At 41.7% G+C, this 16707-nt stretch overlaps 1 protein-coding gene across 1 annotated transcript in view; it reads right to left on the reverse strand.

The window, feature by feature from the left end:
- eml1 (EMAP like 1) overlaps positions 1-6294 on the reverse strand; it is a 76045-nt gene extending 69751 nt beyond the window's left edge. Inside the window, exon 1 of the mRNA XM_080413581.1 lies at positions 5959-6294. Coding sequence (XP_080269707.1) covers positions 5959-5986 — 28 coding nt within the window. The 5' untranslated portion in view covers positions 5987-6294. The remainder of the gene's footprint in view (positions 1-5958) is intronic.
- Between the last annotated feature and the right edge of the window lie 10413 nt (positions 6295-16707).

Below are 16707 nucleotides of genomic sequence, written 5' to 3' on the forward strand. Positions count from 1 at the left end.
TAGAGCCACCTCCAGAGACCTGCAGTAATCCACCTCCTTCATCACTGCCATCATCTCCTCCTCCTCCTCTTGCATCAAGACGGATAATGATGTCATAGTTAGGGATTAGGGGTCATAGGTCAGGCTAAGTTCTCGTCATTGCACCTACTTAAAACGCAGTGGCAGAATGGATCAGGTCTAATTCTACAAACCCCGACTACAGAAATCTATTGAGATCCTATGGTCGGTTGGCCAACAATGACGAGTTTTGTTCAATTAATGCTAATGAGCCTCTTATTTTGTGTACAGTGCATTGCATCCCATTATAGCCCAAAAAATAATTAGAGACCATTATACTGTATATCCTAGGATGGGAGGGAGGACTATAAGCATTATAATTAACCACATGATGAATGTCCCTATTCTGGGGTAAAGAATTGGCGAAAATAGCCGATCTACAAACTCAGAATGCGTGGCATTGTCAGCTTGAATATTGGCTATTTTTGGCCAAGAGATTTGGTCTAGAGCGATAAAAGGGCCCAGGGGTGTCAACTAAGGTTTAAGAGGTTAAAGTAAAACAGCAAAGAAAGTTTATCAGTCCAAAGGAAAAGCAAATACAGCAGGGATTCACCATCAAAAATACTTTAGATATTCTACTGGCCAGTAGTGAGCCAGAGAATGTGCTTTATAATTCATCAACCTTACTGCTATGCTAAATAGCTGTGTGTGTCTCAAACCTGGTCATATAAAAGCAATGCATCACTAGGATGGAAATGTACTCCATGGTGTAGTAGTACCACACACACACACACACACACACACACACACACACACACACACACACACACACACACACACACACACACACACACACACACACACACACACACACACACACACACACACACACACACACACACACACACGGCTGTATGTTCTCTCAACCGACTACAACATTAATCACATCTGACTTGGCTGCTGAAACATCTCTGCACTCCCTTCCCCCATTTTCTGAACAAGCAGGAACTCCGTATGATCTCTCTAACACTCTCATATAATTTTATTTAATTTATCATTCTCTAATTTTCATGAAAACCTTTTCACTGTTTTATGTCATTATTTTTGTATCTAATGAAGCAAACACACTTCAATAAATATTCTGCATTAAAGGGCCTTTGTTGCAGAACTCGACAGACCTTGCCAGCTCCAAAGTCACAGGCTCAGTACAGCCAAAAATAAACCCTGGCACCTGAGCATCTAAGATCAATCAATACAGACCGCATTCTAATGCATACTATTAGTTTACGGCATTTAACAGATGCTCTCATCCAGAGCGGATATCAGAGTAAATGGCATGTACCCTCGTCAACAAAAGACAGGGTAAATGGTCACATAATAAATACTAGTGCAAACTAAGTAAAACAACTAAGTGCTGCAAAGTAACTAGGATTAGGATACCCGATAATCATCAAACTTAGCATCTGTCTTAACAACATGCCATCTATATAACATAAATAGCATTTGTGGACAAGCAAGCAGAACACAATTTTGTAAAAGTAACCAACACACAGTGCATCTGTATAGTACAATTAGCATCTATCAAAAAACAAGAAGTGAGAATGAGACTACACACCACAGTGTGGAATGTTCAAACTCTTCCCTTAATGTAGTACTATTATCCTCCAGTGTCCCTCCATATGGCCATTATGTACCTGTTTGGTTCACAACTGGTTAACCTTTCACAATGATGGAACTAGGCTATTCTAGCACTGATGGCCGTACCAATGTGTGCATTACGTTACGACATATCAGAATACGCCTAAGTTGAAACCATTTGTCTGGAAAATAACACAGGACGATGCAGAAAACCGCCTGCCAAACATCCCATTTTCAGTCAGGTTGGTATTACATTAGCCTTTGAAATGAGAAAAATGTTTGACACCAACTTGTTTCCGTATTGAGGTCACAGATGGAGTGCTGCTGACGTCAGGGTGAGATGAAGCTCTCTTCGCCATCTCTCTGACGACACACATGCTGACACATATACCCCATACACGCACCCACAATGTCTTTCCCACACACACACACACACACACACACACACACACACACACACACACACACACACACACACACACACACACACACACACACACACACACACACACACACACACACACACACACACACACACACACACACACACACACACAACATCTGTATCTGACCAATAGGAACACAGAAACAGGCCGCTTGCTTTAGTGAAGCTTTTTCGTCATAGAGACTTGTCATCTCCCATCGTGGGCTCCATACATCTCAGTTATATGACACAGATCAACCAAGTCTGCTCTTCATTTTCAAACCACACCTTACTTCGTCCTCTCTCCCTTCATTAAACCTTGTGCTTGCCATCCACTCCCCCTCTTGGATGCTCTACTTCAAAAGCCTGATTCATGCTTCATCGTACAACGGTGTCACACATCCAAAATGACCAATCTACAAGTTCAATAGTCGATCTACAAGCTCACAACGCGTTGCATCCGCTACGCGTTGTGAGCGTGTAATAATAGAGCATAAATTAATTAGGCTATAATATACTGTATTTCTGTCTCTCCATAGTACAGAGCCATTTTTTCCCTCAATTTCAAACTTTCTCCCTATCTTCCGTTTGCCTTCTTCTACCTCAATCTACTCTCTTATTTGTCATCAGCATTGCAAACCCTATTAGATTTGTCCTCACCCTGTTTTTTTTCTTCACTAGGTCAAACAGAGTATTATCCATAAACTATGCCCACACTGACACCTGCAGGTAGACATGTCAAATGCTTTGGTAAATGCTGCAGTGTTCCTTGAACAAAGAAAGTCAGCTTTAGGAGCTATACTCACATACATACGTTATACATACGTTATTTTAATAATAAAGAGCGAAAGAGAGAAATCATAAACACAGCAAAATCTCAGTCATGATGACAAACAATGCCCAATCATATGCTGCAGTGCCCACACCCCATGACAAACTTCTTTCAGGCAGCCAAAGTACCACTCCAAAAATACTCCTGGAGATGAAAATAAATGTGTCATCCAAATAAAAACGCATTGGCAAATAATCTAAAACTGACAAGTTAGCCAAATTGATACACAATAGATCTTTATACAAATACTATGAACAAAGTTAAATTGACTTAAAAGTTGGAGGATGCAGGATTGGTCCCTTTTGAACAAAATGCCTCAAATCATGAACACAGCGTGCGATTTCCGTGAACTTTTACACACACATTCCCACAAGCCGAGGAAGAAATGCTACCCTTTTCACATTGGCCTGTTATAGCGCCACCAGCAGATCAACTTTTGCAAAACATTTTTTGAACAAAATGCCTCAAATCATGAATGTTAATTGTCATCAGTTACGCCCCTTTTTGGTGCTAGGTGTATGGGGGGTGTGTGTGGGGGGGTTGAAATGTACAAAAGTATTGGCATCAAAATATACTTAAAAGTACCAAAGTCAAAGTAGCACATTTTCCAAAGATTGTGAAGCTTTTTTCAAAATAGCAGATCTACAAGCTCACAACGCATTCCATTGTAGATCGTCTTTTTTCGAATAGTCGAATTATGACAGAGGGGGGTATGTCATGTGGTGTGGGAGGTGGGGTGGCGGTGGGGTATGGGGTGTGAGTGTGTGGGATTTTTGGATTAAATCGGAGCAGACCCATGCGAACTTGGTGATGCAAAAATATATCTGTAGTGTAAAAATTGCGAGCGGGCCATTTGTCCTGTGTCCTCTCTCCCCACTAGCAAAACCCATTGGAAATGCATTGGGTGCTTAAAATGAAAAGTACAATCACTCAATTCCAAAGCAAGTTGGATTTTTTACAGTTTGAATGGAGTTTCCAAGTGAAAATATGTAGGAGCAGTAGGGCTGAAAAGTTTTAGGGAGAATAATAAATGAATAGTGAGAACATCTATAGTATGATACTCGTTTATTTTTCTGTTTGTTAGCAACAATATGGGAAAATGGCCATGATATGAAACATTCAGGAAAGGTGGGCAATGGGCTCTAGATATTACATTTTGGAGGGAACAAGGTCACAAAAAGTCAAAAATGCTTTTTTTGCCATAACCTCCTCAAAAATAGTTACATTTACTTCAAAATGTTCTTATTTCTATTCCTGCACTATAATAATATCCAAGATTGGTAGGGTTAAAGGTTTTGGGTGTGAGGGTCATGAGTCAAAATTAGATATTTTGCCAATGGTCTTTTGTTGGACAGCATTGCCTGGCTTTGACCTTAACCACTATCAACCTGGCATCGATATTTTTGGAATGTCATGATGTCTTATTGTCTTTAGGTGAAAATTGTCAAAAATCCCATTATAAAAGTGCTTGGGATAAAACTCACGCTTAACAGTTTCCACCAAGTGTATCGATGTTCAAAAGTACCAGAGCATCACTCGTGTTTGTTGTGTTTAAAGGGCAGGTAAAGGCAGTTTGTGTTGTGTCTGGCAACACTGGTTTCTATCAAGACTTCAGTCATACATTTAGACTAAACAGACTAGGCATGCATTTCACTGCAGCTCCTTCCTGGAATCTGTGTTTGAGTGGTGTAGAACATCTCTTATCTAGCTTTATCAGATTGGCTGGTGGAAGACAAAATGACTCAAAGAAGGTCACAATGATTCAGCTTAAAATGTTTGGTACCATTTCTTGGCCAACACAGTGTGGTATGTAACTTTATGCTATAGATAGGACAGAAGGTCACCAGTTAAATATAAAGACATGCCTGTTTTTTACACATCTGTGGTTTGAGGACACTAACAGTTCAGACAGTTGTCAGGTTCTTTCTATTACAACTGTTCAGGGAATTGTACAGGGACTATCCCAGACAGGGAGGGGTGGGTATATGGGTAGAGAGTGAGGGGAAGAGGGCATTAAAAGAGAGGGACTGGGAGAGAGAGAGACAGAGACAGAGATTGGCAGTAGTGGATGAGCGGGATTCTGGAATGAAGGTTTCTATTTATAACTGTTTGTTTCTGGTACACTTCACATAATGCTTGGCCATCACTGAGCTATGTAAACACACACGCACTTGCATGCACATGCACATGCACTCACGCAGTGCTTCTTGACAGACATGAACATACAAAACCACTCCCTAGATATTATGCCAATGGAAGTCAAAACCATTAGGCTATTGTTAAACTGAATCAGTACAACATTTCAAAGCCACATACACAATCACATGTAACATTCTAGTCTACGCACACACACACACACATACACACACACACACACACAGTCAGAGGCTCACAGGAAGAACAACGGATGAGTCTTCTGTAGCTTGTTTATGTTACCCCCTGGTTTGTCATCCAGATGTTGGTACTCGTGTACAGCAGTTGTTCTCAAACATTTCAACGGAACACCATAACTCATAAGTGTACAAATGGAACCAAATTGACCTGTGAGGGTCCATGTGGTTCCATTTGTACACTCTCAGAGTTACAGACCTGTAAGGGTCCATCTGATTCCTATCAACTATCAATCAATTAGCTCGGGACCCACTGGAGTCCCCCCAAGGACCCCTGGGGAATCCCAGACAGTACAGAATGGTGCTGCATCACATTGATGAACTGTGGTACAAACCACTCTTCCATATATGGGCCCATGTTGAGACCAGCTCCTGTTTGCAGCCCAATAGTTGCTGGCTGAGCAGCTGTGCCAATGGAAGGCATAAAGCCAACATAGCATGGCACAAGAGAAAGAAACCCTCCGACATGTTGACACAATGACACAATAACACACACACACACACACACACACACACACACACACACACACACACACACACACACACACACACACACACACACACACACACACACTTCTCAAGTATTTCTCAGTGCAAAACTCAGAGCTATATTAACAAGGATTTGCTGTGCCTGCCCTGCACATAATGAACACATGTACACACACACACTCACTTACCCATAGGTAGTCCGTCACAGTCCGACATGGTGACAGGAGTATGAGGATCCAGTGTCTTCTGTCTCTGTCAACCCGGTTTGTGTGGCGTGTTGTGTCCCTCTCACGGCAGACGGCAGACTGCAGACCACTCTTGTTGCTGAGTATTCTGTTTCAATATCTCTGCCTGGGTCTCCTCCTGTAACTAACTTGGGCTCTTTTTAGCTCTCTTACACTTTCTAAATCTGCTCTCTCTGCCTGTGTTTGTGTGTCTCTCTCTGTATCTCTCCTTCTCCTCTGCTCCCTGTCTCTTACAGCACCATCTGACCTGTGCATTGCTGCATTCAACTGTCTGTCCCATTATAGGACAGGGGACTTGCCTATCAAAGATCACACAACGGTGCTATTGGACAGCACATTTGCTAAGTCTTCCCTTAAGGACTTCCTTGACCCTTTTGGTTATGAGTTTCCATGTTACAGTGCAAGCATGGCGTTCTCATACAGGCTATATTAAACAAAAGAGTTAGTAGTCTGCAATGGTAACTGGAATAGTGGGCTCCTGAGAAGTTGAGAACACTGGGCACCATTCGTAAATACATATTTAGCCAATTTATTTTATATTTACAATTATTTTACAAATAAGTTGCCAAATAAAATACATATAATCTATATTTGTAATTACATTTGAATGCCCAATAGTTATGCAAAATGCTACAAATTGCTACAAAACTAGCCATGGTTCACATGGTCAGGTGCCGAGTCCCCCTGGTCTAAAGTTGTGTTCTATTTTTTCACATTGCCATCTCTCACATAAACATAAACGTTCAGATTTCAAATATAAAGTGCTTACCACCGAGCCACGGATGTTACAAGGCGATGCGGACCGCGATGAGTACCCGTATCTCCCGTATTGTTCAATAAAAAGCATTTTAATCCCATCGCCGGCCATTTTCTCCAAATTGTCTCCGATACTTTCAACCATGCGACACTAATGGTTGGGAGGTGTATTGCACTCTGATACATTACAAAACAAAAAATAACAAAAAAAGAAAATGGCCGGCGATGGGATTAAAATGCTTTTTATTGAACAATACGGGAGATACGGGTACTCATCGCGGTCCGCATCGCCTTGTAACATCCGTGGCTCGGTGGTAAGCACTTTATATTTGAAATCTGAACGTTTATGTTTATGTGAGAGATGGCAATGTGAAAAAATAGAACACAACTTTAGACCAGGGGGACTCGGCACCATGACTGTCATGGTATGACAGTCATGTTTCAGGGCTACTACAAAACCTGATAGGCTAGCCAGTCATTTTGGGGATAAACAAGGTCTGATAATATACCGTGCATGTGAAAAATCATGAATACCGACCATTTTCCAAAGCATGGCCTATATTTATTATTTTCTTGTTTTCATTTATTTTTTTACATTTAGGGAAAAACTGCCAATTTAACGGTGAGGTGCCGTGTGTACTGTGTAGTGCCCACTAGACCTGACCTGTAGCCTATCGGGTCCGCAACAACCAAAACAAAAGTGTTCTTCTTTTCTTCTTAAAAAAAAAAGCCAACACAGTTTCTGTTACAGCTAACGAAGAAGATTTACACCAACTTTCCCGTCTACTGCTATGGTCTCTACTCTACGGTTTAGAAATCACGCACGTTCCTGTAGTTGGACCCCGTACCCGGTGAGACAAAAACAGAGAAGACCAAACACCAGAGCCAGTAGTAGTAGTAGTAGTACACAATTAGCCGTAGTGGTAGAAATACCGTTGTTTCACCTTTAGAGGCCGCAAGAGTCCGATTGAAATGTTTCCCAAGTCATATGACTGCATATTCAGTCTGCCAATGGGCCTTTTTTGGCTGAAGTGGGAAAAGGGGTCTATTTAATGTTATTTTTTGAATTGGCCCAAAATATCGGCTATAGACAATATTTTGAAATTAATGTAGGTATAGCCCACAGCTATACCCAGGGCAGGAATTTCAGGGAGGCCATGAAGACCATGGCCGTCGTTGCCCCTCAGTTTGGGCTTGGGCCCCTCAAAAGAATGGCATGCCCTGAGGCCACAGTGGCCTTAATGCCCCAGCTGACTGTACCACTTTCTCCTCTGTCTCTTTCCTGTCAATATATAGACACCAGTGTCTCTTTCTTGTCATGTAGACACCAGTGTCTTTGTTGAGTCCCCATCTTTAATCCAGTAACTTTGATTGGTTCTGGGCTGAGCATGGATCAGATTGTAAATACCATAGTTTATTTATTTCACTGCAGATAGTCTACACATATTAAATTTAAAATCATCCGTAACCCTTAAATTCTATTAATTCTTTCAATGGACTAAAATCTTGTTTTATTTGATGGCCTTCCTGCCCTGGCATTTGGCCTTTGTGCCCTCAAAAAATGGACAACACCAAAGGTCAAGTGGCCTTGCCCCTAAAATAACGAAATTCCATTAATTTCATTCAATTATATTACATTCAATACCTAACTGACACCAACTGCTGACCTTTGAGCATTTTTTTCAGAATACGACTTATGTAGGCAATACATGGATTTTTTTTACCTCCACAAATCCATAAATCCTTCTTGCTGCTCCAACTCCCTTTGCATGTATCTTAGTCATACCATCCCTGTCAGCAAGCATTGCATTGGTTGCAAGTGGAAAATGTATGTGTTAAGGTCATTAGCCATATGAGTGAGTGTATAGCTTATCTCTAAATCCTTAAACTTTTGGCTTATCTATTTTAATGCTGCTGTTGTTGTTGTTATTTCCATAAATGAATGTCGAGGTAGGTATAGGTGGATTGATAGTCCATTTAATTCATTTAGGTTACTCAAGCAAGAAGAAACTTGATTCTCTACCGTTGTTTCACCTTTAGAGGGCGCAAGTGTCCAATTAACTGTGGATTCTCTGTTGTCAGAACCTAAGAAAAGTTTCCCCCAGTCATATGACTGTAGAGTGTAGACTGACTCAGACTCTGAACAGCTAGGCCATTTCACAGATTTTCTTTAACAAAAACGGCAAACCTATTTGTAGTTAGGCTATTTGACTTATTTAATATTTTACTGACTGACCATAGCACCATTCTCTCAGCACATTTCATCTACAATTATAACACATCAAAAGGTGATGGTCTACATGTGTCTTCAAGTCATGTTCTGCAGGTTATTTGTACTGTCCATTGATCCAGTTTCTTTGACTCATTTTAAATCCTGTAAAACCTCCAGACCAGCATAATCTCTCTTTTGTCTGATTGTTGTCTGTAGAACAACTTCTAGACTAGACTGCTAGAAGCACTGATGACGTGAGGATTAAGGGCCTTGTTGCACAAATTCTGTAAAAAACTAAACAAAAACAGAGGGTGCAAGGCCAGCACAGAGCTGTTATATAAGATCAATCATGAGAAATGGAACGTGTTACCTCATTCAAACTCAAAGTGACTTATTTTAATGCATACTACTAGGTTCAATGTAAAATATACATTTTTAAAACACCTTATAACATACAAAGGCGTAATTAAATGATCCATGAAATGTTAGGCTCTATTAACACTGACATGACCTAACATGCAAAATAGCACTCAGCATCTCTTGCCTGTTTGCCTTTCAGAATAATGTTAAAACTTAGACTGCCTGTGTAAACTTACCCTCTACATTTAATCTATGACAAAGGCAGCTCAAAAAGCCTTGCGGATCACGATACATGTGTTGAGCTTCTAGATCTGCTATTTTTGCTATTTAAAAAAAAAAAAGGTTTAAATATATATATGTTTTTTTGTTTTATTGTGGTTGAAAGAGGTTAATGTATCTATATAGAAAAGAAAGCAGATGAGTGAAAAAACACTGCGAGGGGAAAAGAAAAATTATTCAAAGCCTTTGATGACAGAAGAACAAAGGAAAGTGCTTGTCATGCACTTCAGAATGCTGTAGGGCTGATGGCCCTACAAGCTTTAAGCACTAAAATGTCCCTCACCCTTTAACTCAACTCCAAACTAAAAAGAAGAAGAAACGTCTTTACTTACCAACTGCTCAAGAATCTTAACCACTTGAACGAACCCCAGCATCCATATGCTGTGGGGAACCGTAGCCAAAAATAGAGGCTGTTTTTGGTGAAGAGATTTGGTATAGACTGAAAAAAGGAGCGTACCAAGTTGCAGTTACAGTTGCAACTCAGGTCCATTTTATTAAGTTTATACTATAGAGGGTTTAAGTGGTTAACACAAAACAGACCCCATTCTGTCACTCTTTGACTCTTGATTAGGAAGATTATGAGTTAACACAGTCATGTACAAGATTTATTTTTAAATATTGTATCTCAACACTGTAAGCTCCTTGGTCTACTACTATGTATGCAAGGTTATTGTTTTTGTCATGTGTCTTGCAAAAAAAAATTTGTCCCGCAGTTCTGTGTTCTTTCACATTGACCAAAACCACATACTGTTTCTGATATTCTGAGTTGTTATCGAGAGCAAGAGGCCAAAGGTTCTCTGAGTGGTTAGGTGGTACATTGTTTAGATTTCCAGACATACTATTTTAAGGGAGGTCGGGGCTTATGACCGAGGTTATCACATGTGGTTTCAGGGTTACAGAAACAATAGCAGTTACAGGCAGCTTTCCCTTTCAGGCTCGGACTGGGGCAGAGAGAGAGTTCTCCCCTGTCCTCAAGCCCTGTCAATACCCCCCCTCACTAACCTCACACCCACCCCAGCTTTGATGTCTGATCTCCAACCCTTGTTTGTAGAGCAGCTCGAGGGCTCTCTGCAAACGGAACCTAAAAAAAAGAGCTCTTCACTCTCTCACTCTGGCATGCAGGATGCGAACCGTCCATCACACACCAACGCTGACTATTCTTCTTATAAACAAATGCAGTTACTTTAGATGAGGTAATACACTCCACAATAGCCAACTCCATGCCCAAATTGTGTGTAATTTGATCGTAAAATGGCCTAATAAGAGCTGGGAGGCTTCATGAGACATTGCTCATAACCTTTTTGGAGCAAAATCAATTTAGGCAATAATGAAAGTATTAGTAATAGCCTACTATGCCTCCACCACTGGCCTCTATTTTAAACAGGTGACCATTTGCTTCATGGGCATATAAAACTGGCATATAGCACTAGAACATTTTATTCCATTTATGAACTTGATTACACAGCAAAATCCACTGTACATTTAACTCTGAGAATTAAAGTGCATTGTGTATTATTTGCCAGTTCTTTAAAAACTCTAATGGTAGCTTAAAATGAGTCACCATAGGCAGCAGCCCAAAATTTGCATAATTAATATGACTGAAAAGACCTCCATTTTACTGGGGATATGTTAATGACCCCTCCTGCAGCAGGGCAACTAATGAACTCTTAATAGTGTTAAATCTAACAGCCCCAGAATGATTCCACTAACTGTTTTATGGCTGTGTGGGCAGAACCTCTAATTGGGGACTTGTGGCAATGAGTTGCATTTCACAGCCCTCTCCCGGTTTAACAATCTTCACGAGGTAATTGAACCGCTCTGTGCCATAGAGGCAACTTTAGAAGGACGTAAACAAATACAGTATATCATTAATACACTCCAGTTTGTAGCTACATAGATGGCTATCAAACCCAGACAGAAAATGGTGTTTCAAAATGAATATAATTAATGCTATTGCAAAGTGCATTACTTGTGTGTAAGAGTGTGGAACCTCCCCACTTTGTACCTGTAGATACACAGTAAAATTCTCAGTGTTGATTTAACCATTTGTAACTCTGAGAGTATCCAAATGTAATACATTTGGATACTCTCAAGAGTTCATTAACACTGAGGATTTTACTGTGTACAGCATTTGACTGGGTAACATTCACAATAGGCCAACAGGGGGTCAAGGCCAAACTCTCAAACTAATGCGCCGAAGTAAAAGAGATTAACTTACTCTGGTATAAGAACATGTTCACTGAAGAATGTGTGTAATTCCCTTAATCCACTACACTGTAAAATATGGAGTGTATTTGGACTGAGAGTAAAAGTAACACTGACGATTTTTCTATACCAATTCATGTGTAACTGGATAAGATTGAAAGGATATAAGGTCCTTTCAAGAGGACTGTATAGATAAAAGTGCGCTCACACACACACACGCACGCACACGCACACACACACACACACACACACACACACACACACACACACACACACACACACACACACACACACACACACACACACACACACACACAGTTGTCCCACTGAAGTGGCCACGTATGATTGAGGATTCCAGCACATGCAACAAAAGGCGGGCAGTTTGATTTGTACCCAGGCAGCAGATAACCAAAAAACAGGGACAGATCAATCGCACGCACGCACGCACGCACACACGCACACACACGCACACACGCACACTCTTCAGCCCTACCCTCAGGTCTCAGCCAGTTGAAAGGCCGGGGAAACTCCAGATGATTTACAGAACTTGTGTGTTATGGCTGGAGGAAGGGAGGGGTGAAGGAACGGCAAGGAGAGAGGGAGGGAGGGAGGGAGGGAGATGGAAATCTGGACTTGTGTATGTGGGACTGGAGCAATTTCAGAGAAGCTAAATGAAGAAGAAAAACTCTGGAGAAGAAAAAGTCTCTAGACGGAGGGCGGGGAGGAGAGAGAGCAGGGGTGCAACAGAGGACGATGAGGGGGGGGGGGGGGGGGTTTCCAGATGCCTTATATATAATCCATCGTACGACGAAGTATAAGTGGGGCCAGAGCCTGTGCATGATGGATGGAGTGGAGAGGAGGGGTGGGGGGCTAGCGGAGGGGGGCTAGGCGGCTTCAAAAGGAAAAATGACCCAGACCAGACCGGTCCTGTGGTGTGTGGTGGGAGGGAGACTCGCCTCCTAGACACATGCGGATCTCATGACCAAAATTGGGTTTTTTGTAGAGAGCTAAAGATACTGTACGTTTGACCAGTGTTTCCCAAACACAGGGCCTGTTTTTATGGGTCATGTGCTCAAATATCCTGTTTTCTTCAACCTTTCCTACCAAACAAAGAAACCAAAGTATTATATATGTAGCATATTATACAAAAAAGTGTAGCAAGTGTACCCAATTGTACCCTCTCAGAGTTCACTTAGCACTCGTGATTCTACAGTGCACTGTACTGCACTAATCCAGCAATCCTTTTTGTCCGACACTGGGAGACTATTCAGGGGGTCCGTGGAGATGTCATTGGATACAGCACTGAATTGCGACGCCTTTCAAGATGTCTCTGTGGTTCTAGTGGTTGGCATAAGCCTTTTGACTGGGGTTAACTTCAGGGCTTTTAAAAACATGATCCAGGCACACCTTTCAAAGCAGACTTGAGAAGTGAGAACCTTTCCTCTCTAGCTCTCCCTCTCTTCATCTCTTTTGCCCTCTTCTCTTCTCTCTCTCTCTCTCTCTCTCTCTCTCTCTCTCTCTCTCTTGCACAGACAAATGCAAGCATATGAACACACACACACACACACACACACACACACACACACACACACACACACACACACACACACACACACACACTACTTAACCTGTATTACATTGTTGTTTTTGTTAGCATAGTCAGCAGAACATACATGTCACACCAACATTTCACTGCTTATACTTGCATGAGTGAGTGACATAAAACCCTTTGAATCTTGGAATCTTCCTATCCTAACTCTTATCCTAACCAGTAAAGTCTAATTGGGGACACCAAATGTATCCTCAATTTCACATGCCGACCCCAATCAACTGGTTTCATGTCCAGCATTTCCCCCCAAAAAGTGGCCTATTAGGTAGGTCTCTCTCTCTCTCTCTCTCTCTCTCTCTCTCTCTCTCTCTCTCTCTCTCTCTCTCTCTCTCTCTCTCTCTCTCTCTCACACACACAGTTGCTGTCTCTCCTTAAGGGCCTGCTATAGTCATTATGGCTCCTCAGGGGATTCTATCGGCTCCAGACGCACAGGCAGACAGACAGACAAATCGTCAGTTAGACATTCAGTCAGATGTGTGCACAGGTATCTGCACACTTAAAGCCCTCTGTGTTAATGGCCAACTATAGGTTAACTGTCTCCAGAGACTCTCAGGTGTGACTGACTGCAGCCAACGGCAGCAAACAGGCAAGCACAGAAGTGCTTTGTAAAACTCTCTTGTGCTTAAATTTATGTATGATGGTGCAGCATGGTGAAATTAGCTGATCTACAAGCTCACAACGCATTGCGGATGCAACGCTTTGTGAGCTTGTAGATCTGCTATTTCCGTTGTGCGGCACCATCGTACGACAAAGTATAAATCAGGCTTAGCCTATGTGAGAAACTCCATACACTCCCCTCCTGCTAAAAACAGAGCACAGATCTTCTTTCGGCGAGGAGACATGAGTTTGCCTGTATGAGTAACTGCCTTTTTGCAGCGTTAACACCTATTTTTGCTCATAGAAAAGGTCACTCGCTCTACCATGAAGCCTGATATGCACTTCTGGCCAAGTGGAGGTAGTCTGTAACTTTATGTAAAGTCTAACTTTACAATTGCCACAAGGAATTAATACAGTATAACTAGAGATCAGATGCATGCATTCTAGAGAGCTGGGAACCTAGCTCAGTGGTGTCTGGCATGAGATCATGAAGAATTTGCATATCTGTACGAACCATTAATCCACTACACATTCAAATCCGGAGTGTTATTTTAGTTAAATATGTTATTTTCAGTGGGTGAGTGGCGTGGTTGTACGGCTTTATTGGAATCCCTCCACAGACGCTTGAACGCCACAATATACCTCCTAGCCTACACAGTAAATTCCTTACGGTTCCATTTTTATACTTTAGGGTTAAATTAAACACTGAGGATTTTGCTCTGTACATGTAGGCACACATGTAGTCTCTCTTTCTCACACACACACACACACACACACACACACACACACACACACACACACACACACACACACACACACACACACACACACACACACACACACACACACACACACACACACACACACACACACACACACACGTTTCTCCCAAATTGCTGATGGCTGGTTTTCATGAACACATATTATTTCCAGATGGAGGTCATGAATAAAAAACTATGGAAACAAGTTGGCTGAAACTGGAACCTAAAACAACAGAGATGGAGGGGCACAGACTCCAGTGTAAAAACAATCTTTCCCCTCCGCCTCTTGTCCCCTTGTGTCTTTTAAAAAAGACCAACTTGTCAATTTCCAAGCCCACAAAACAGAGGACCACTGTGCCAAACTGAGCGGGAGAAAGGACAAGTTATCATTTTATGTTTTTCACCACGATCAGGGGATGAAAACCCTTTATGAACAAAATGACGCGTTGCAGAGTAGCAGTTGAAAAGCTTACCAGGGCCTCAACCCCCAAACCCCCAGACATATTTCCAGCTAAATAAACAAGAGCAGGGCTTGATTCATACTTTGTTGTGCGTTGGTGTTGCTTGACGAAAATAGCAGATCTACAAGCTCACAACGCAATGCGGATTGTCTATTTTTGGTACGCAACAAAGTACTCACTCATGCTACTCAGCACTAAAGTTACACCAGTAACCTAGTAGCTTAAAATGGAACACATTCAAACCCAACTGAGTACAAAAACAAGCTGCAAAAATTCCTGATCACAACCTCAAGATGGCATGCCGTTTGCATGACCCAAAGGTGTCTAATGTAATGAGAGTTCTGTTAAGAGAAAGAAACACACACACACAAAAAAACACATATGTATCTAATTAAGCTATTGGTGTTATCACAATCCAAGTATCATGACAATGAATAATGCATTTTTTTTTAATTGTATTGTACCAAATGTGCAACACCCATAGCATGCCAGGTCGGCCATTACTCATGTCACAAACAGAGCCAAGAAAAACTAACCAGACGCCAGGCGATTTCACTTCAGGGCTGATTCCGAGGAGTTGTAGGTTTTAAAGAAGTAACCTCATTGTACTAGCAAAAAGTGAAGTGTACTAGTGAAATTGAAACAAGTAAACTAAATGTATGCTTATTTATTTGTCACTGGCTTAATGATTGTAGCTGCATCTTAACAACTGTTTGTTTTGCACTCTCATTTGCCATTAGCCAATAACGCAGTAGCTCTACTGTGAGAGATACAGCTGACCATTGGGGATTCTCTCACATCCACCCACCCAGACATTCACGTTAATCCTGCTGTGCTGGTCAATTTAGTTAAGTCTGTTCTTATCTAATCAAGTCCCCTTTACTGCTATCTAATCAAGCTGTAATCAGCCAGTTCTTCACTAGACAACAGGGGGCCACCACAGGGCAAAGGGAACCCTGAGGCCTCTCCAATGTCCTAACCATAAAAATTTAATTTGTAGATGGGACATGCCCCTTCAAGTCAGTGGGAGTCGAGTGTGGTGCTCCATCTGGAGGCTTGATTTCTGGCTCAGTTGCCAAGTCTGTTCCAGTGACTAAGTTTAATATTTTCCAAATGATTTGGAAAGTAAATTTTATTACAAGATTTTCTGGGTTGGTTGGGCGGTAAACGTCTGAAGTGGGTGCCACTGCATTTGGTAAGTTTTAATTCTATGAGCACCAACCTTCCAAAACGCCACAGGCATCAGGCCTGCCCTTATCTTAATCTCACCAGGTTCCTCCCAGCAAGCACAGATGGCAAGTCCATTCGTGTGCAAACTGAAGATTTAACTCTGATTGTCCTGGAGACTGCCATTGTCTTACAATAATGCCCCCTCCCCGAAGCCCTACATGTGAAAGGGCCAGCAAGTAAGGCTTATTTACATGTATTAATTAAGGCTCATAATGAGCTCAG

Source organism: Gymnoscopelus braueri (assembly GCF_963280865.1).
Source record: "Gymnoscopelus braueri genome assembly, chromosome: 19".
NCBI classification, from domain to species: Eukaryota; Metazoa; Chordata; class Actinopteri; order Myctophiformes; family Myctophidae; genus Gymnoscopelus; species Gymnoscopelus braueri.